This window comes from Dromiciops gliroides, chromosome 4 (assembly GCF_019393635.1).
Source record: "Dromiciops gliroides isolate mDroGli1 chromosome 4, mDroGli1.pri, whole genome shotgun sequence".
Classification (NCBI taxonomy): domain Eukaryota; kingdom Metazoa; phylum Chordata; class Mammalia; order Microbiotheria; family Microbiotheriidae; genus Dromiciops; species Dromiciops gliroides.
In genome coordinates, this window is record NC_057864.1 from 237,950,600 (window position 1) to 237,970,965 (window position 20,366).

At 43.1% G+C, this 20,366-nt stretch overlaps 1 protein-coding gene across 1 annotated transcript in view; it reads left to right on the forward strand.

The window, feature by feature from the left end:
* Positions 1-20,366, forward strand: part of TNXB (tenascin XB) — an 83,938-nt gene that overhangs the window by 24,811 nt on the left and 38,761 nt on the right. Inside the window, exons 13-21 of the mRNA XM_044002257.1 lie at positions 1,522-1,830; positions 5,441-5,767; positions 7,454-7,786; positions 8,404-8,718; positions 10,316-10,639; positions 13,698-14,027; positions 17,052-17,378; positions 18,074-18,400; positions 20,002-20,328. Of these exons, the coding sequence (XP_043858192.1) occupies positions 1,522-1,830; positions 5,441-5,767; positions 7,454-7,786; positions 8,404-8,718; positions 10,316-10,639; positions 13,698-14,027; positions 17,052-17,378; positions 18,074-18,400; positions 20,002-20,328 (2,919 nt within the window). The remainder of the gene's footprint in view (positions 1-1,521; positions 1,831-5,440; positions 5,768-7,453; positions 7,787-8,403; positions 8,719-10,315; positions 10,640-13,697; positions 14,028-17,051; positions 17,379-18,073; positions 18,401-20,001; positions 20,329-20,366) is intronic.

The window sequence follows — 20,366 nt, forward strand, 5'->3', positions numbered from 1 at the left end:
TCCCCTTTCCTGGGGCTCCGGCCAGTCCCTCCCCCGCCCCTGGGGGCTCTCAATCGCCAGAAAAAACTCAACAACAACAATGCCGTCAGCGCCCTTGGTATCCAGGGAGGCAGCCCGCCAGCTCTTTCCCAGGCCCCAAGATTCGACACCTGATCAATTTCCCTATTTGCCCCTTCCTTCCCAGGCGTACCACCCCCTCCCGAGGACAAATTAATTCCCAATACATCCTCATAAATAGGTGCAACTGCGCCCCCAGCTGGTCTCTACTAGGGTCTCAGGCTCCCAGGGTCCAAGGAGGTAAGGAATGGAGACACCACCAGCTCTAAGATCAACTCTTGTCTTCTCTAACTAGTGTCTGCTCCCTTTCAGGGACCCATTGTCCTCTCTTTCAGCCTTTCTTAGTATCCTGGACATTGGGAAGAAAAGATCCCTGGCAAAGTAAAAAAGCGGGAGTGGGGGAGCTCTGGGGGAGGGAGGAAAGAGACAAATATAGAGAGGTAGAGAAGAAGCGAACCCCTCCCCCTTCCCCTGATAACCTACAAGAAGCCCTGCGAGGGAATTGGGCTCTTGAAGGTGGGATAAAGGTTTGGCTACTAAAAGAGTAGTAAGACACCAAAGGGAAGCTGGAGAATCTCTTTGTCTTGCTAACTTCTGTCTGCACTGGGGAGGGGTTAGCCTTTTTAGACTTTTGAGGCAACTAGGTGGTGCAATGGTTAGACTGCTGGGCCTGGAGTCAGGAAGACCTGAGTTCAAATTCTGACTTAGGTACAAGACCCTGAACAAGTTATGCTGTTTGCCTCGGTTTCCTCATTTCTAAAATGGAGATAATAATAGCACCTACTTCTCGGGGTTATTATGAGGATAAAATGAGATAGTATTTGTAAAGCACTATATAAATGATAGACTATTATTCTTGTTGTTGTTTAGAGATAGAATGCAGGTATGGTATGATACCTAGTTAGTCTATGTATTTCTAACCCAGGACAGGAAATGAGTGGGCTGGAAGGCATGTGGAGCTCTCCACTAGCTGTCAAAAATGACTCCTGCCTAGGTGACAGGATCCACCATGAACTTCCCACTCTTCTTTTGGGCTGTGCTTGAAGGCCAGGCTTCCTCCTTTATGGTCCAGTATAAATATAAGGATAGACAGTTCCATCTGATGCATGACATGGTATGGTATAGTATAGTATAATATATAATATTGCATTGATGTCCAACATGGACACTTAACCACTCACTATTCCCATTCTGGGACCTGGATGCAAGTATAGGGCTTTAGGTGCTGTGGCAAGGAATATTGGGGCCCCTTCCTTTCTGTTGGTGCCACTTTTGAGTGGGAGCATGGGAGCTTCTCCCATGACACCTACCTGAATGACTTAGGAAAGCCTAGGGTTTTTCCCTTTCTCAGTCACTCTTTCCCTTCGCCCTCTTTCTACCCTAACCCAGGGAATGTATTCACCTCCAGTCCCTACCTCTCTTGTTCTCTGATGTCCGTCAGCCTCCTTTCTCTCTCCTTCTCAGAGAGCCCAGCAGCTTCAGGCATCACAGATACTCAACCCCCTCCGAAGCCTCACCTGGGGGAGAGACTGACAGCAGTGCCTGTGGCCGAAGGTGCCGTCCACTTATCGTGGACCGTCCAGCAGGGATCCTTTGACTCCTTTGTGGTCCAATACAAAGACAAAGATGGGCAGCCTCATGTGGTGCCTGTGGAAGGGGACCGGAATGAAGTTGTGGTTTCTGGCCTGGAGCCTTCTCGTAAATACAAGATGCTCCTCTATGGACTCTACTTGGGGAAGCTGCTGGGTCCGGTCTCAACTATTGTTATGACAGGTGACTGGGAGTCGTCAAGACTGCTAGCACTTCCTACCCCCTTTCTTCTGGCACAGGCCTCTGCTGTCATTCCTTGTTAGTTTTTCAATTCAGTGAATTCTGGATTCTGGATCTTGCTCTAGCTTCAACAAACTAGAGGGAGTACAAAGATAAATAAGGCACTGTCCCTGGCTTCTTCATGAGGCTTAGAACAATCTAGTGCATAGCAAACATGCACACCAATTACCAAGCATAAAATAGGATGCCCCGAGTGCAAAAGAAGTATCCTTAGCCAGGTGTTATGAAAATTCACCAGACAGAAAGGTCACTTCTGGTTGTGGGTATCAAGGGATGGTATATTGATGGAGCAGGAAGTGTTTGAATAGGATTTGGAAAGATGAACAAAATTTCAGTGAGCAGAGACAGGGAAAGGAATGTTGGGTACTGGGAATGGTGTAAGTAGAGACTCAGGATGTTTTCAAAGGATCACAAATGGTCCTGTTTGGCCTGAGTGTGGGGTGAGGAGATACATATGGAAAGGTAGTTTTGATAAAGATTCCAGAGGGCCTTCAATGCCAGGCTAGGAAATTTGGACTTGAGTTTCTCTTCTTGAACATTGAATTCTGTGACTTCCCTGCTTCTGTCTAGAGAAACACAGAGGAATTAGGGGGAAAGCCCTCAACCAAGAGTTCAGAGGAATCTCATTAGGATTGTAGAGTTAGAGCTGTAAGGGCCCTTACCTCATATATACAAACCTTCCCCTTCCCCTTCACCTCCCCCCATTAGTTTATGCACATAAAAATTGACGAAGGCAAGATTTTAATCTGGATCCTCTAACCCTAACCCTCTTATTGAGTTCCAGTGCTACCACTAGCTGTGTGTCCTTAGTCAAATCACTTAACCTCTCTTGGCTTAATAAGGGGGTTGAACTTGATTATCTCGAAAATTCCTTTTTGTCCTCTAGAAATCTTTCCCCCAAGATGTCAGGTAGCATTTTGTCTTATAACTCTCTAATGCACTTAATGTGTAATGTATTTCCTTTTTTTTTTAATTAATAAAGTATTTTATTTTTTTCCATTACATATAAAGATAGTTCTCAACCTTTGTTTATACAAGCTTTACAATTTCAGATTTTTCTCCCTCCCTCCCCTCCCTCCCCCCCTCCCCTAGACAGCAGGTAATCTGATATAGGTTATATATATACACATAATAACATTAATCCTATTTCTTCAATAGTCATGTTATAAGAGAAAAAAAATCAGAGCAATGATGGAAAACCTCAAAATAGAAAAAAAAACCAACAGCATCAAAACCAAAAGAAATAGTATGGTTCATTTAGCATCTATACTCCACAGTTCTTTTTTTTTTTCCTGGATTTGGAGATCCTCTTCCATCACGAGTTCCCTGGAACTCTTCTGTGCCATTGCATTGGTGAGAAGAATATAGTTCATCACAGTAGATCAACACTCAATGTTGATGATACTGTGTACAATGTTCTTCTAGTTCTGCTCATCTCACTCATCATCAGCCCATGCAAGACCCTCCAGGTTTCTCTGAACTCCTCCTGCTCATCGTTTCTTATAGCACAATAGTATTCCATTGTATTCATATACCACAACTTGTCCAGCCATTCCCCAATTGATGGGCACCCCCTCAACTTCCAATTCCTTGCCACCACATAAAGAGCAGCTATAAATATTTTTGTACATGTGGGTCCCTTTCCCCCTTCCATGATTTCTTTGGGAAAAGGACCCAAAAGTGGTATTGCTGGGTCAAAGGGTATGCACAGCTTTATTGCCCTTTGGGCATAATTCCAAATTGCTCTCCAGAATGGTTGGATCAGTTCACAGCTCCACCAACAATGCATTAGTGTTCCAATTTTCCCACAGCTTCTCCAACATTTATTATTTTCCTTTTTTGTCATTTTAGCCAATCTGATAGGTGTCAGGTGGTACCTCAGAGTTGTTTTTATTTGCATCTCTCTAATCATTAGAGATTTAGAGCATTTTTTCATATGGGAATAGATAGTTTTGGTTTCTTCATCAGAAAACTGCCTGTTCATATCCTTTGACCATTTCTCAATTGGGGAATGACTTGGGTTCTTATAAATTTGATTTAGTTCCCTATATATTTTAGAGATGAGGCCTTTATCAGAAGTACTGGCCTCAAAAATTGTTTCCCAGCTTTTTGCCTCCCTTCTAATTTTGGATGCATTGCTTCTGTTTGTACAAAAATTTTTTAATTTAATGTAATCAAAATCATCCACTTTGCATTTTATAATATTCTCTATCTCTTGTTTGGTCAAAAACTGTTTTCCTTTCCAAAGATCTGATAGGTAGACTATTCCTTTCTCTCCTAATTTACCTATGGTATCACCTCTTATGTCTAAATCGTGTATCCATTTTGACCTTATTTTAGTATAAGGTGTAAGATGTTGGTCTATGCCTAATTTCTGCCATATTATCTTCCAGTTTTCCCAGCAGTTTTTGTCAAATACTGAGTTCCTATCCCAGAAGCTGGAGTCTTTGGGTTTATCAAACACTACATTATTAGTGTCATTTACTACTGCATTTCCTGAACCTAGCCTATTCCATTGATCTACCACTCTATTTTTTAGCCAGTACCAGATAGTTTTGATGACTGCCGCTTTATAGTAGAGCTCCAGATTTGGTACTGCTAACCCTCCTTCCTGTGAATTTTTTTTCATTATTTCCCTGGATATTCTTGATTTTTTGTTTTTCCAGATGAATTTTGTTATTATTCTTTCTAGCTCTATAAAATAATTTTTAGGTAGTCTGATTGGTATGGCACTGAATAAGTAAATTAATTTAGGCAGTATTGTCATTTTTACTATGTGTAATGTATTTCTAATCTATGTGTCTTATGTCCCTACTAGATAAATTCCTTAAAGGTAGGAACCATATCTCATTGAAATTTAACATCTCCTCAGCTCCTAGTGGGGTACTTTGAAAAAGTAAGGCCCTAAATAAATATTTGTTACATTGAGCTGTTATGTTGTACTGTAGATACCTGACAAATAAAATCCCTAGAGTTTCTCCACTAAATAGTGAATCCCTTATCTGCCATTAGTCTTCCAAGTGAGTGAGGAGAGTTGGCACAGGGATAGACTCAGTTTCTTTGCAAATGGTGACCAAATTCAGAAAAAGAATAGCCCCATATTCTTTCTTTCTTTCTTTCTTTCTTTCTTTCTTTCTTTCTTTCTTTCTTTCTTTCTTTCTTTCTTTCTTTCTTTCTTTCTTTCTTCCTTTCTTCTTCTTCTTTTTGGTGAGGCAATTGGGGTTAAGTGACTTGCCAAGGGTCACACAGCTAGTAAGTGTCAAGTGTCTGAGGCTGGATTTGAACTCAGGTCCTCCTGAATCCAGGGCCATCTACTGTACCACCTAGCTGCCCCCGGCCCCATAGTTTCTTTCTTTCTTTCTTTCTGTGAGGCAGTTGGGGTTAAGTGACTTGCTCAGGGTCACATAGCTAGTAAGTGTCAAGTGTCTGAGGCCGGATTTGAACTCAGGTCCTCCTGAATCCAAGGCCAGTGCTCTATCCACTGTGCCACCTAGCTGCCCCCAGCCCATATTTTCTATCTAATGCCATGCTTTCCTTCCTATATCTGTCCTAGGACCACGAGAGGAAGAAACTCCAGTCCCCACATCCCCAGTCACTGATGCCCCTCAGTTACCTGCTAAACCCCACCTAGGAGAGCTAATGGTGACAAATGCCACCCCAGACTCTCTGCACCTCTCTTGGACCATTCCAGAAGGCCACTTCGAATCCTTTGTGATCCAATACAAGAATGGGGATGGACAGCCTAAGGTTGTACGTGTTGAGGGTGACAAGAACACAGTCATCATCTCGGACCTAGAGCCAGATCACAAATACAAGATGAATCTCTATGGTTTCCATGATGGACAGCGCGTGGGCCCCATCTCCATCACTGGTGCTACTGGTGAGTAAATGCAGAGATCCTGAGAAGTGGGTCTCTGAGCCAGACTCGGTCTTCCTTTCTTTGTCATTGACCTCATGCCTTGGGATCCAGTTTTTAGTTTTCCTTACTTGCATTTGAGGCCTCAAACTCTACCGATCTCTTGGAACTCAAATAGATCTTTGGAGAGTTGGGGCTTTTGCTGAGCTTCCAATTCCTAAATATTAGGTTCAGCTATTCACCCTGGAGGTCCTGGATTTTGCCAGTTGAGAAAAATGTCAGACACTGAATAAATAGGACTTATCAAAGTACAACACAAAGTCTTCCTAAATTGCAAGCCAAGACTGATTATAGAATCTGAAGCTCTAGTTATGCTTTGGAAAAATTCCATTTTGGCAGGTGTTTCTGCAACAGCATTTGATCTACATAGGACCAGGAACTCCCAGAATTCCCACAGAGAGAAACAGAATTGTGGGGCACTAGAATGTAATGATAGCTCTATATGAGTACACAGGACTAAGGGTTCCCTATTTCCTCTTCCTTTGCCCCTCTGCCCATTCAGGCTTTAGGGAACAAAGTCACAGAGGTGTAACTGAGTCTTTCAGCCTACCACGTGGCAGATGCCAGGTCAAGATGAAGGCACAGTTTTCTGATGCTTGAAGTTGCCTGGCATGATGGTATGGGAGGCACTCACACGCACCACAGGGCTATGAACAACTGGGCCAGTTACAACCTAGGTTCAGAATTTAGACTATGAGATGATGTGAAACATTGCTCAAAATTGTTTAGAAACAGGAAATATATACCTTCACCTCAACCTTGAATGTAGAATTTCCCCTCTCTGTTAAGTGACCCTTTTCATTTATGAGACACAGGTAAACAAGGTTTTATGGCTACGGAATTTATGAAGCACACTAGGAATGAAAAGGAAATTTGTTGAATTATTCCATGGGGAGTCCTTTGTCAAATCATTTCCCAAAACTCCTCTCAGCTACCCTCTTTGCTTTCCGATGCAGGCGGGGGGTGGAGGAGGAGATAGTTCTGAACTGCGTTCAACCATAGATCATGGAAAGGAAATAAAAATTGAGTGTGGGTGTGGGTTTGTGGGTGTGTTTGGGACCCAACTTTGGACCTCAGAGTATGAACAAGAGAGGTTGGGGAAGCATTGAGAAGGGGGTCAGTCTCTCTCTCTGGCCAGTGATCCACCAGGCTTTGAGAGAGCTGATGGTCCAGTACTAGAAGCTCTCTCCTACTCTCATACCCACCTTCTGCTCCTGCTCTGGTTGTTTCCACAGTCCTGGCCTCCCCCACTTATCTCAGTTACCTCAGATAAGTTGCTTGAGCCACATAGTAGCTGGTGGTAGGACCAGCTCCTACAGTATGCCACACTCACCCATGTGACAAGTAGAGAGACTTAGTCTGATCAAAGTAACTCGGTCTCTGCTTTTTGAATTGTCAATAGGAAGTCTCTCTCAAGGGTAAAGAAACAAGAAATAGGGAATCAATCTCATCTCATTCCAGTACTTCACAATTCTATTTTCCCCTATAAGAACTTGGGGGTCTTTTGGCTCCTGCAGAAATGAAATGCTATTGGAGAAACACCATAAAGTCGCTAGGGAGATATATATTCTGTTCTCATAAGAGGAACACAGAAAGTTCCTAGAGATTATGCTATCCCCAAATTTGTCTTTATGTGTTTCATTATCTCAGCACCACATGATGGAGTGAAGGAGATTCCAGCTCCCAAGGTGCCTGCCACTGAGGCCCCTGAAACCTCAAAGAAGCCCCACCTAGGTGACCTGACGGTGACAGGGGCCACCCCAGACTCCCTGAAGCTCTCTTGGACCACCTCTCAGGGAAAGTTTGATGCTTTCTCAATCCAGTACAAAGACAGGAATGGGCGACCCCAGGCTGTGCATGTTGGAGGTAATGAGAATGAGGTCACTGTCTCTGACCTAGAGCCTGACCACAGATACAAGATGAATCTCTATGGTTTCCATGATGGACAGCGTGAGGGTCCAGTCTCTGTCATTGGTGTAACAGGTAAGTCAAGGACAATAGAATTGTCTCAGAATAATATTTACTCTCTTTCCTATTGGGCTTTAACTATTTTATCAACTGATTAGGTGCTAGGCCCTCATTAGTGGTTGTGTCCAGTGTATGCTGTGTCCATGTTACCTATGCCTGCAGAAAACAAGTCAATCAGCCAATAAACATATATTGAGCACCTACTATGTACTAGGCACTTCTTGCTTTGGGGCTAAATATCAAGTAAGTTGGATTGGAAGTTGACCTAGGAGCAGAGCTGAATGCAGGCACAGGTGCTGGCAAAGAAACACCTAAGTATTGAATTTTTTACTGCTGAACTGTGATAAGCATGTAGTAGAGGTATTTGTTTCAGGAATTTTGAGTGCGCCCCCCTGGCCTGAATGTGACAGAGACCAACTGAGCCACACTCCTCTAAGAGTAACCTAAAGACTTTTCTAATCATCAACCCTAACTGACTTTAAAATCCAATGATATCCTTCTCTATTTCTGGGTTCTTGATATTTCTTTCCAGCAGCTAGAACAGTCTGCCAAAAGAAAAGAGGGAGTGACCTGGGTATGCCACCTCTTTCTCCCAGAGTCAGGTTTAACTTCTCTCTGGATCTCTTTATCAGCCCCTGAGGAAGAGACTCCAACTCACCCGGCCTCAACCTCTGAATCCCCTTTTAAACCTCGCCTGGGAGAACTGACAGTAACAGATTCAACTCCAGACTCCTTGCACCTCTCTTGGAGTGTCCCAGAGGGTCAGTTTGACTCTTTCATGATCCAGTACAAGAATGGGGATGGACAACCTAAAGTGAAACGTGTCAGAGGTGACCAGAGTGAGGTCACTATCTCCGGCCTGGAGCCTGATCACAAATACAAGATGAATCTCTACGGTTTCCATAACAGACAGCGCATAGGCCCTATCTCTGTTATTGGCATAACAGGTGGGTAAGGAATAAGGAGGGTAGGTGCTTGAGTGTGGTTCTGGAGCAGGCTTTGCATGCTAGGGGCAACCTGTGTCTCTGCTCTTCCTTCCTCTAAACTTCCTGTGCGTTTGGGCCACAAATCCATTTGCTGCTTCTCTCTGAGAACCGAGATTCCTCAAATCTATTTGGATTTGGAGGGAAGATGATATCCTGACTTGAGGCAGGAAGGAAAGAAGGAAAGGCTGCTTCTCAAAGAGATTATGAGAGGGTCTTCAGAGCTGTGGAGTTTCGGGTGCCTATTGTCAAGCATCCCCTTTTATAGTTCATGCAGACAAACTACAACCATGCTCATAATATGCCAGGCCATCAGACAACAATCAGGGATCTCTGGAACTTCAACAGGCATAATTTTTAATTGGCTCTCCAAAAATTGAGTCCATAAGTCAGAAGAAAACCCCTTAGTACTATGTCCTAGAGGAATATATGCATCTTAAAATTTTAAAAATTATTGTAAATGCAATTATTTACAATATTTATTATAAATAAAATACCTCATAATGAAAAATTGTTTTCCTACATTGCTGTCAGTACCTCCCTACCCAATAAAGCCTTCTTCTATAAAAAAGAAATATAGTTGAGCAAAAAATGCTAACATATTAATACATCTGGCAGCCTATACCCCATTCCTAACCTGTAGTCCACCACCCCACTACCAAGAAGAGGTAAGTATCATTAGTCAGGGAAGGTAAGTGGCACCATGGGTAGAGTATCAGAAATGGAGTAAGGGAATTTTCTTCTTATTGTTGAGTCGTTTTCAGTCTTGTCTGACTCTTCATGATTGGGGTTTTCTTGGCAAAGATGCTGGAGTGGTTTGCCATTTCCTTCTACAGCTCATTTTACAGATGAGGAAACTGAGGCTGAATTTTAACTCAGGAAGATGAATCTTCCTGACTCCAAACCTTGTATTCTATCCGTTGTGCCACCTGGATAAGTTCAAATCCTGCTTCAGATACTTATTAGCTGTGTGACTTCAGGCAAGTCACAAAATCTCTGCTTGCCCCAGTTTCCTCATCTGTAAAATGGTAATGATAGATAACACTTATTTCTCAGGGTTGTTGCGAGGATTAAATGAGATTATATTTGTAAGGTACTTCACAAATGTTAGAGTACTATATAAATGCTTACTAGCTATTATCATCAGTCCTCTGGAATCAAGATTGTTGATAGTTTTTCTGACTGGGTTTTTATATTTTCAACATTTTTTCTTTTACATTATTTTGGTGTGTATTGTTCTCTTGGTTCTGATGACTTCACTCAGTTGATGCAATTTATGCAGTCTTTCCAAATTTCTCTGAGTTTCTCTCATCCTTTATTTCCTATGGTGCAATACTATTCCATTACACTCATAGAAAACAATCTGTTCAGTCTATACATATATGAATTCTTAAGTAGGGAGTGTCTCCTGGTTCTGGGATCCACATCATAACACTAAATGTGTTGATGTCAATATAACCTCTCAGTGTGAGAAGTCCTGGGATTCCTTCTCAAGAAGAAATGATGACTGGGGAGTGTTTAAGGTACATTCACATTGCTTGTATCTCCTTCTTTATGTCAGCCCCAGAAAGAGATGAGGAAATGACTCCAACCCCTACGGTCCTAACCACTGAACCCCCTCCTAAGCCCCGCCTGGGAGAGCTGAGAGTGATAGGAGCCACCTCAGATTCCTTGGACCTCTCCTGGACTGTCCCTGAGGGCCAATTTGATTCCTTCGTGATCCAATTCAAGAATGGAGATGGACAGCCAAAAGCAGTACGCGTTGAGGGACATGAGGACACAGTTACCATCTCTGGCCTGGAGCCTGATCACAAATACAAGATGAATCTTTATGGCTTTCATGATAGACAGCGTGTGGGCCCAATTTCGACTACTGGTGTAACAGGTCAGTGACAGGAGGTGGGTGTGGGGTGGGGGGATGGGGGGGAGTGGAGAAGAAGGAAGGGCCTTGGTTTTTCTCATTTCTTTTTGAGACACATCCTAAAGGTCCTCTGGTGCAAGACATATTGTGAAAGTAGAAATGAGATTTAGCAACTAATTGGATGTATGGAGTGAGGAAGATTGAGGGGTCAAAGATAACACCAAGGTTGACAACCTTGGTAGAAGGATGGTGGTAGTCTTGACAGAAATTGGGGAGTTTTGAAGAATAGGCTTGGGGGAAAAGATTATGAGTTTAGTTTTGGACATATTGAACATAAACTGTTTATGAGACATCAAGTTTGAAGTATCTGGTAGATAGTTGTAGATATGTAGCTATAGTTTGGCTTCTGTATAAAGATTTGGGAGTCAGCTGCAAAGGGATGATGATTAAAATCGTGGGAGTTAATGAGGTCCCCAAGTAGAAGAGTGTAAGAATAATAGAAGGGGGGCAGCTAGGTGGTGCAGTGGATAGAGCACTGGCCCTGGAGTCAGGGGGACCTGAGTTCAAATCCAGCCTCAGACACTTGACACTTACTAGCTGTGTGACCGTGGGCAAGTCACTTAACCCTCATTGCCCTGCAAAAAATAATAATAATAGAAGAGTGTCTAGCACAGAACCATCTATACATGCATAGTTAGGGAGGATGATATGGAAAATAACTTGATTAGTGGAGACCAAGAAGGAGCAGTCAGGCAGGTGGGAAACCAAAAGAAAGCAGAAACCCTCAAAAACACAGAAAGGAGAGTCTCTAAGATGGTCAACCATGTCAGCTGCTGCAGGGAGGTTGAGAGAGATGAAAACTGAGAAAAGGCCATTGGATTCATCAAATGTTCATTTGTAACAGGGAAGAGAACTGGTTCAGCTAAGTGATGAGTTAAGACATTAGATTACAAAGAGCTGAGGAGGAAATGAAGGTAGATAGCTTTTTCTAGGAGTTTTTGAAATAGGAGATATAAATAGGATGGTAGCTCAGGGGAATGATTGAGGTGCTTTTGTTTGGTGTTTTTCTTTGGGTTTTTTTTTGGATAGAGGAGACATGTTCATGCTTGTAGGTAGGCAGGAAGAAACATAAGCAAAGAGAGATGGAAAATTGGGTAGGGTAGATTGATTGTGGGGACCATGTGCTGAAGAAAACAGAAGAGAATGGGATGGAAAGCACATGTTGAAGGACTAGACTTGGTAAGGAAAAAAGTAACCACTTTAGGGGCAGCTGGGTGGCATAGTGGATAAAGACCAGCCTTGGACTCAGGAGGACCTGAGTTCAAATCCGACCTCAGACACTTGGCACTTACTAGCTGTGTGACCCCGAGTAAGTCACTTAACCCCAATTGCCTCACCAAAAAAAAAAAAAAAGAGTAATCACGTTATCAGAAACTGGAGAATGAGGAATAATGTCAAATGGTTTTGAGATTTAGAGAAGGGGAGAAGAGGATGCTCGTTGTAAATGGTCTCAATTTTTCATCAAAGTATGAGGCAAGGACCTCAGCTAAAAGGGGAAGGAGGAAGGATGGTGTGGAAAGCCTCTGGAAGGGCGGAGCCAAGATGGTGGAGGAGAGGCTGTGACTCCCTCAAGCTCCTAATAAACCCATCCACTCACTCCCAAATAATGACATTAAAAAAAAGAGCAGCCTAACTCACATAAGAACAGAGTGAGACTATTTGCCAGCCAAAAACGGCAACTGAGATCACCTGCTAATCGAGCTGAGAGAGGAGCTCAGTGCATGTCCCGGACTCAGCCAGGTCTTCAGTGCCAGCGGCTTCTTCTGAGGCTCAGCTCAAGGACCAGTGAGGGGGTTCAGCAGTTGGCCGGGGTGAAATGGCTGTAGTCTCTGCTGGAATTGGGGCAAAGCATCCTGGTTCTGAACCAGTGGGCCAATCGAGTGGTGGCGGTCCAGTGGGGGAAGGGCACAGGCACGCCAAGCTTTCAACCATAGAGAATCAGATTTCAATCAGACATCTACTTCCAGGCTGAGATGAGTCAGCAAAGAAAACCTTGGACAATAGACAGCTTCTTTGGGGGAGGGGTAGACCAGAATACACCCTCAGAAGAAGATAATAACAAAATCAAAGCTCCAACATCCAAAACTTCCAAGAAAAATATGAATTGGTCTCAGGCCATGGAAGAACTCAAAAGGGACTTTGAAGAGAAAGTAGGAGAGATAGAAGGAAGATTTAGAGAGAGGGAGGAAAGAATAGAAAGAGAAATGAGAGCGATATAGGAGAGTCATGAGAAAAAAGTCATCAGCTTGAAAAGCCAAATGGAAAAGGAGATACAAAAGCTCTCTGAAGAAAATAATTGCCTATGAATTAGTATTGAACAAATGGAAGCTGGTGACTTTATGAGAAACCAAGACACAGTAAAGCAAATCCGGTTGAATAAAAAAATAGAGGGTAATATGAAATATCTCCTTGGGAAACCAGCTGACTTAGAAAATAGATCCAGGAGAAATAATGTAAAAATCATTGGGCTACCTGAAAACCATGACCAAAATAAAAGCCTAGACATCATCTTCCAAGAAATTGTAAGGAAAAATTTCTCTGATATCCTAGAAGCAGAAGGTAAAATAGAAATTGAAAGAATCCACCAGTCACCTCCAGGAAGAGATCCCAAAAGGAAAACTTCCAGGAATATTATAGCCAAATTCCGGAGATCCCAGGTCAAGGAGAAAATATTGCAAGCAGCTAAAAAAAAAGGAATTAAAATACCGTGGAACCACAGTCAGGATAACACAAGATCTAGCAGCTTCTACATTAAAGGACTGAAAGGCATGGAATATGATATTCTGGAGGGCAAAGGAACTGGGACTACAACCTAAAATAACCTATCCAGCAAAACTGAGTATAATGTTTCAGGGGGGATAATGGGACTTAAATGAGAAGAGCAGTCTCTGGGAGGAAATAAATGACTGTCGTACGGAGGTGAAGGTCCAGTTGAGATTATATAACATGCTTTTGTAGAGGGCAAATTTAAATGTATAGTACCTAAACTTTAACTTTCCCTCTCTCTGTTTCCCTTCTCTAGCTCCACAAGATGTGGATCAAACCCCTGCCCCCACAGAACCAGCTACTGAGGCCCCTGAGCCCACAGAGAAACCTGAACTTGGGGAGCTGATAGTGACAAAGGCTACCCCAGACTCCCTCAAGCTGTCCTGGACCATCTCTCAGGGAGACTTTGATTCCTTCACAATCCAGTACAAGGACAGGGATGGGAGACCCCGGATTGTGCGTGTTGGGGGAGACCAGAGTGAGGTCACTATCTCTGAGCTGGAGCCTGACCACAGATACAAGATGAATCTCTATGGTTTCCATGATGGGCAGCGTGAGGGCCCTGTCTCTGTCATTGGTCTAACAGGTGAGTTAATGGGATTGCATCAACTTGGAAAGAGAATTCATTTACTTCGTATTGGTGATTGGCCTCAATTCTATATGTCTCTTGAAATTGTGATGTCCACTATGTTTATCACCTCTTCCCATGACCCTTGTCTGTGGCCACACTTCCCTTTTTGTTTCATCCTACCATTATAAATTCTCTGGAGCTGAGTGAGAAAATAATCTGGTTACTGGAGAGCTGGAGGCTTTACTGCTGTGGTATCTGCTTTCCTGGATGCTCTCTGTCCCATTAAGCTGCTCATCCTGGGAGGTCTAAGCTTGCTCAGTTATTCAGAACATGTGTTGAGACACTGGCCAGGCATGACTCTCTATGATCCAATGTAAAGACTTCCCTACATTACATCCTATTGCTGACTTGGATGTATGGTGATTAGAGCTTTTTACAAGGAGGCAGGAAGGCCTGGATCAAAATCTAGACAAAATACCCCAGACAAGTCTTTTATTAGTTTCTTCATCTTCATCTGTAAAATTGAGATAAGCATAGCTTCTTCCTGACTGCATTGTTGCGAGGCTCAAATGAGATAATCTTTATGAAGCACTTTGCAAACCTTAAAGCATTATATCAATGCAATTTACATAGCACATTATTTATATAGCTATTATTATTATCATTGAGTCTCATGGAAGCCATCCAACCTAACTCATACCTAAAACAGCCCTCTCCTTGGTGCCTTCTCTGACAAGTAATCATCCACCCTCCCCATGAAAACCTCTAGGGATCTAGAACCCTTTGTCTCCCACTGTCATCTTTTCAATTTTTAGACAGCTCTGCTTAGGAAATTCTTTCCCTTTTCACAATTTCCATATATTTCTCCCATTTTTGCCCTCTGGGTCCAGGTATGTGAAAACCTTTCAGACACTTGAGGCAGCAATTGTGTCACTCCTACATCTTCTCTTCTTCAAGAGAAATATTCCCAATTCCTTGAACCCATTTAACTTTGTATGAAAAATAAGCAAGCAAACAAACAAAAATATATATTTAACCTTGTATGGCTTCCTCTCCCCTTCTGTCACCATCCTGGTGAAATAACTATAGATAGCCTCTATTTTGTCACTTGCTTTGCTCAACTGTGGGGCTCAGAATCAAACACCATCCTTTAGATATGGTCTGACCAAGACGGAATATGATAGGACCAATCTACTCCCTGGACCCTACTCTCTTTTGTTTTTGTTTGTTTGTTTGTTTGTTTGTTTGTTTGTTTTAGTGAGGCAATTGGGGTTAAGTGACTTGCCCAGGGTCACACAGCTAGTGTTAAGTGTCTGAGGCCTTATTTGAACTCAGGTACTCCTGACTCCAGGGCCAGTGCTCTATCCACTGCGCCATCTAGCTGCCCCCCCTACATAGTCTTAGGAGTAAATTAGCTCTTTTGCCAATCACATCCCATTGTTGATTCCCCTCAAGTTTGTGGTCCACTAAAACACCCAAATCTCTTTCACATATAGTGTTTTTTGTTTTGTTTTGGTTTGGTTTTGTGGGGCAATGAGGGTTAAGTGACTTGTCCAGGGTCACACAGCTAGAAAGTGTCAAGTATCTGAGGCCGGATTTGAACTCAGGTCCTCCTGAATCCAGGGCTGCTGCTTTATCTACTGCACCACCTAGCTGTCTTCACATACACTGTTGTTGGAAAGCAATGACCCACCCCACCAACTCCTGCATCCTGTCTTTGTGCAATTTTTTTTAAATAAAAAAGTATAACTATACCTTTGTTAAATTTCGTCTTGTTAGTATATTATTCTAGCCTATTGAAATCTTTGGATTCTGTATCTGTCATTTAATGTGTGAGCTAGGGTTCCCAGCTTTGTATCACTTACAAATTTGATGATCATGTCAATTTTTTCATCATCCAAGTCACTGATAAAAATGTTGAATGAAACAGGACCCTAGAGACCTGACTTAAACAAACGTTACTATTCTTTGGGCTCAGTCATTCATAAAGCTCTGAATTCTCCATTATTGAGACCCCATCTCTCTACCCTGTCTCTGATGGTATCACGAAAGACTTTTAATCAAAATCCTTGCTAAAATTCAGGCACTCCCAGCCCAAGATCTAAGAGTCTGAAAACCTTACAAAAAAATTTAAAAAGTTAGTTTGGTATAACATGTTCACTGCTTCCCTTTCTCAGTGTTCATAAACCATCCCTTTAGGATGTGATTATCCAGTGTCTCAGACACTGCTTTTGATCATGCAGGACTCCTCAGGGTCCAATGTATAGATTTTGATTAAGGCTATTCTGTGACTGACTGACTGCAGACAACAAAATCTAGACATGAGATGGAGAAATTCCTTTCCACTTCTGCAGATTTTGTTTTTTTTTTTTTGGGGGGGGGGGGAAGGCAGGAAAATAAGGGTTAAGTGATTTGCCTGGGGTCACACATCCAGTAAGTGTCAAGTGTTTGAGGTCAGATTTGAACTCAGGATTAGGATGTGATTCTGTGATTTCTTTAGGAAGCAGGCAAGTTTATTGGTCTTCTTTTCTTTGTACCAAATCAATACATTTGCTTACCTACAGTGCTTCACACTTCTTTGATTCTCTTGTAATTATTCACATATCACTGACAAGAACCCATCAACTACATCTACCTAGTTCTTTTGGTTCAGAAGGATATTATAGTTCATCAGGACTTCATGGCATTATTCATTGAGAAAAGACAAATGTTCTTTTAACATTTCTTCACTTTTCCTGTGTTTCACTTAACTTGTATTCTTTGTCAGTCTATGCTTTTCAGTCCACAAATTCTTTTCCTTGAGAAATAAACAGAAACAAAAGGGATCCAGTATTTCTACTCTCATCTTCCATTATCATTGTTGTAGACATTCTTTTGGCCTCCAACACAGGCAGTACTACAAAGGAAATCTAGCAATTCCTTCTATTCTGTTAAAATGCATGAGGATCATGTCCTGCTCACAAGAGGGACAGATGAAAACACTGGTGGTGAACCCCTTCCTAAGATTGACTTACCCTTTCTCTGTGTTTCTCCTCACAGCCCCACATGAGGAAGAGACCCCTGCTCCCACAGAACCAGCCACTGAGGCCCCTGAGCCCACAGAGAAGCCTGAACTTGGGGAGTTGACTGTGACAGAGGCCACCCCAGACTCCCTGAAGCTCTCCTGGACCATCTCCCAAGGAGACTTTGATTCCTTCACAATCCAGTACAAGGACAGGGATGGGAGACCCCAGATTGTGCGTGTTGGGGGAAACCAGAATGAGGTCACTATCTCTGAGCTAGAGCCTGACCACAGATACAAGATGAATCTCTATGGATTCCATGATGGGCAGCGTGAGGGCCCAGTCTCTGTCACTGGCAAAACTGGTAAGTGAGGGACAGCAGAATCATCAGGGATGAGGCTCAGAATGAGGGCCTATTTGTGTCTCATTGGGCTTGGCCTCCTGTCTCCATGTCCTGGGACCTTGAAACTTCTGTGACCAGTTTGATTCCTCACCTGAGGTGTCAACCCCAGATTCTCTAGCACTCAGTGGAAAATGAAAGCAGAGCATGGGAGAGCCAGAACCTCCACTGTTCTCTCCTTTGCTGAGGCCTAGCTTCTTGTGACTGTGCCCAGCTCCACCTTGGGAGCTCTGCATGTTCATGTGTCTCAGACACTGCTTTTGATCATGCAGGACTCCTCAGGGTCCAATGTATAGATTTTGATTAAGGCTATTCTGTGACTGACTGACTGCAGACAACAAAATCTAGACATGAGATGGAGAAATTCCTTTCCACTTCTGCAGATTTTGGGGGGTTTTTTTGGGGGGGGAAGGCAGGAAAATAAGGGTTAAGTGACTTGCCTGGGGTCACACATCTAGTAAGTGTCAAGTGTTTGAGGTCAGATTTGAACTCAGGTCCTCCTGAATCCAGGGCCAGTGCTCTATCCACTGTGCCACCTAGCTGCCCCCCTTTCAACTTCTGCAGATTTAATCCTTGAAAGAAGAACTGAAGTGGCAGGAGCTCACAACTAACAAAATCCCCAAGTCTAACTTCTCCTCTTTCTGTGTTTCTCCTCACAGCCCCACATGAGGAAGAGACCCCTGCTCCCACAGAACCAGCTACTGAGGCCTCTGAGCCCACAGAGAAGCCTGAACTTGGGGAGCTGGCAGTGACAGAGGCTACCCCAGACTCCCTGAAGCTCTCCTGGACCATCTCCCAGGGAGACTTTGATTCCTTCACAATCCAGTACAAGGACAGGGATGGGAGACCCCAGATTGTACGTGTTGGGGGAAACCAGAATGAGGTCACTATCTCTGAGCTGGAGCCTGACCACATATACAAGATGAATCTCTATGGTTACCATGATGGGCAGCGTGTGGGCCCAGTCTCTGTCACTGGCAAAACTGGTAAGTGAAGGAAAGCAGAATCAGCAAGGATGAGGCTCAGAATGAGGGCTTGTTTGTCTCTCATTGGGCTTGGCCCCCCTGTCTCCATGTCCTGGGCCATTGAAACTACTGTGATTTTTATCACTTCTATTATGTAATATTATACTAGAAATGTTAGCTTTAGCAATAAGAGAAGAAAAAGGAATTAAAGGAATTAGAATAGGCAAGGAAGAAACGAAACTTTTATTCTTTGCAGATGACATGATCGTATACTTAGAGAATCCTAAAGAATTAACTAAAAAACTACTTTAAACAATTAAAAGCTTTAACAAAGTTGCAGGATAGAAAATAAACTTACATAAATCATCAGCATCTCTATACATGCCCAACAAAGAGAAATTCTATTTAAAGTGACTGTAGACAATATAACATACTTGGGAGTCTACCTGCCAAGACAATACCAGGAACTCTATGAACACAATTTCAAAACACTTCTCACATAAATAAAATCAGATCTAAATAATTGGGAAAATATCAATTGCTCATGAATAGGCCAAACTAATATAATAAAAAACACATCTACCTAAATCAATTTACTTATTCAGTGCCATACAAATCAGACAACCTAAAAATTATTTTATAGAGTTGGAAAAAATAATAACAAAATTCATCTGGGAGGGGGGGCAGCTAGGTGGCACAGTAGATAAAGCACTGGCCCTGGATTCAGGAGGACCTGAGTTTAAATCCAGCCTCAGACACTTGATACTTACTAGCTGTGTGACCCTGAGCAAGTTACTTAACCCTCATTGCCCTGTCCCTCTCCCCCCCCCCCGACCCCCCCCCCGCCCCAAAATTCATTTGGAAGAACAAAAGGTCAAAAATATCAAGGGAAATAATGAAAAAAACACAGAGGAAGGTGGGCTAGCCATAGCAAATCTGAACTTATACTATAAAGTGGCAGTCATCAAAACTATTTGGTATTGGGCAGCTAGCTGGCACAGTGGATAAAGCACTGGCCCTGGATTCAGGAGGACCTGAGTTCAAAGCCGGCCTCAGACACTTAACACTTACTATCTGTGTGACCCTGGGCAAGTCACTTAACCCCCAGTGCCTCTCAAAAAACCAAACAAACAAACACCTATTTGGCACAGTGGTGGATCAATGGAACAGGTTAGGCACAGGAGACACATTAGTAAATGACTGTAGTAATCTACTGTTTTAAACTACTGTGATTCTCCTCACTAAAATGTCAAACTCTCCAGATTCTCTGGTACTACGAAAAAGAAAAGGAGAGCATGAGAGAGCCAGAACCTCCACTATTCTCTCCTTTGCTCAGGCCTAGCTTCTTGTGACTGTGCCTAGCTCCACCTTGGGAGCTCTGCATATTCATGTGTCTCAGACACTGCTTTTGATCATGCAGGACTCCTCAGGGTCCAATATATAGATTTTGATTAAGGCTATTCTGTGACTGACTGTAGACAACAAAATCTAGACGTGAGATGGAAAAATTCCTTTCCACTTTTGCAGACTTAATCCTTGAAAGAAGAACTGAAGTGGCAGGAGCTCACAACTAACAAAATCCCCAAGTCCAATTTCTCCTCTTTCTGTGTTTCTCCTCACAGCCCCACATGAGGAAGAGACCCCTGCTCCCACAGAACCAGCCACTGAGGCCCCTGAACCCACAGAGAAGCCTGAACTTGGGGAGTTGACTGTGACAGAGGCCACCCCAGACTCCCTGAAACTCTCCTGGACCATCTCCCAGGGAGACTTTGATTCCTTCACAATCCAGTACAAGGACAGGGATGGGAGACCCCAGATTGTGCGTGTTGGGGGAGACCAGAATGAGGTCACTATCTCTGAGCTAGAGCCTGACCACAGATACAAGATGAATCTCTATGGTTTCCATGATGGGCAGCGTGAGGGCCCAGTCTCTGTCACTGGCAAAACTGGTAAGTGAGGGACAGCAGAATCAGCAAGCATGAGGCTC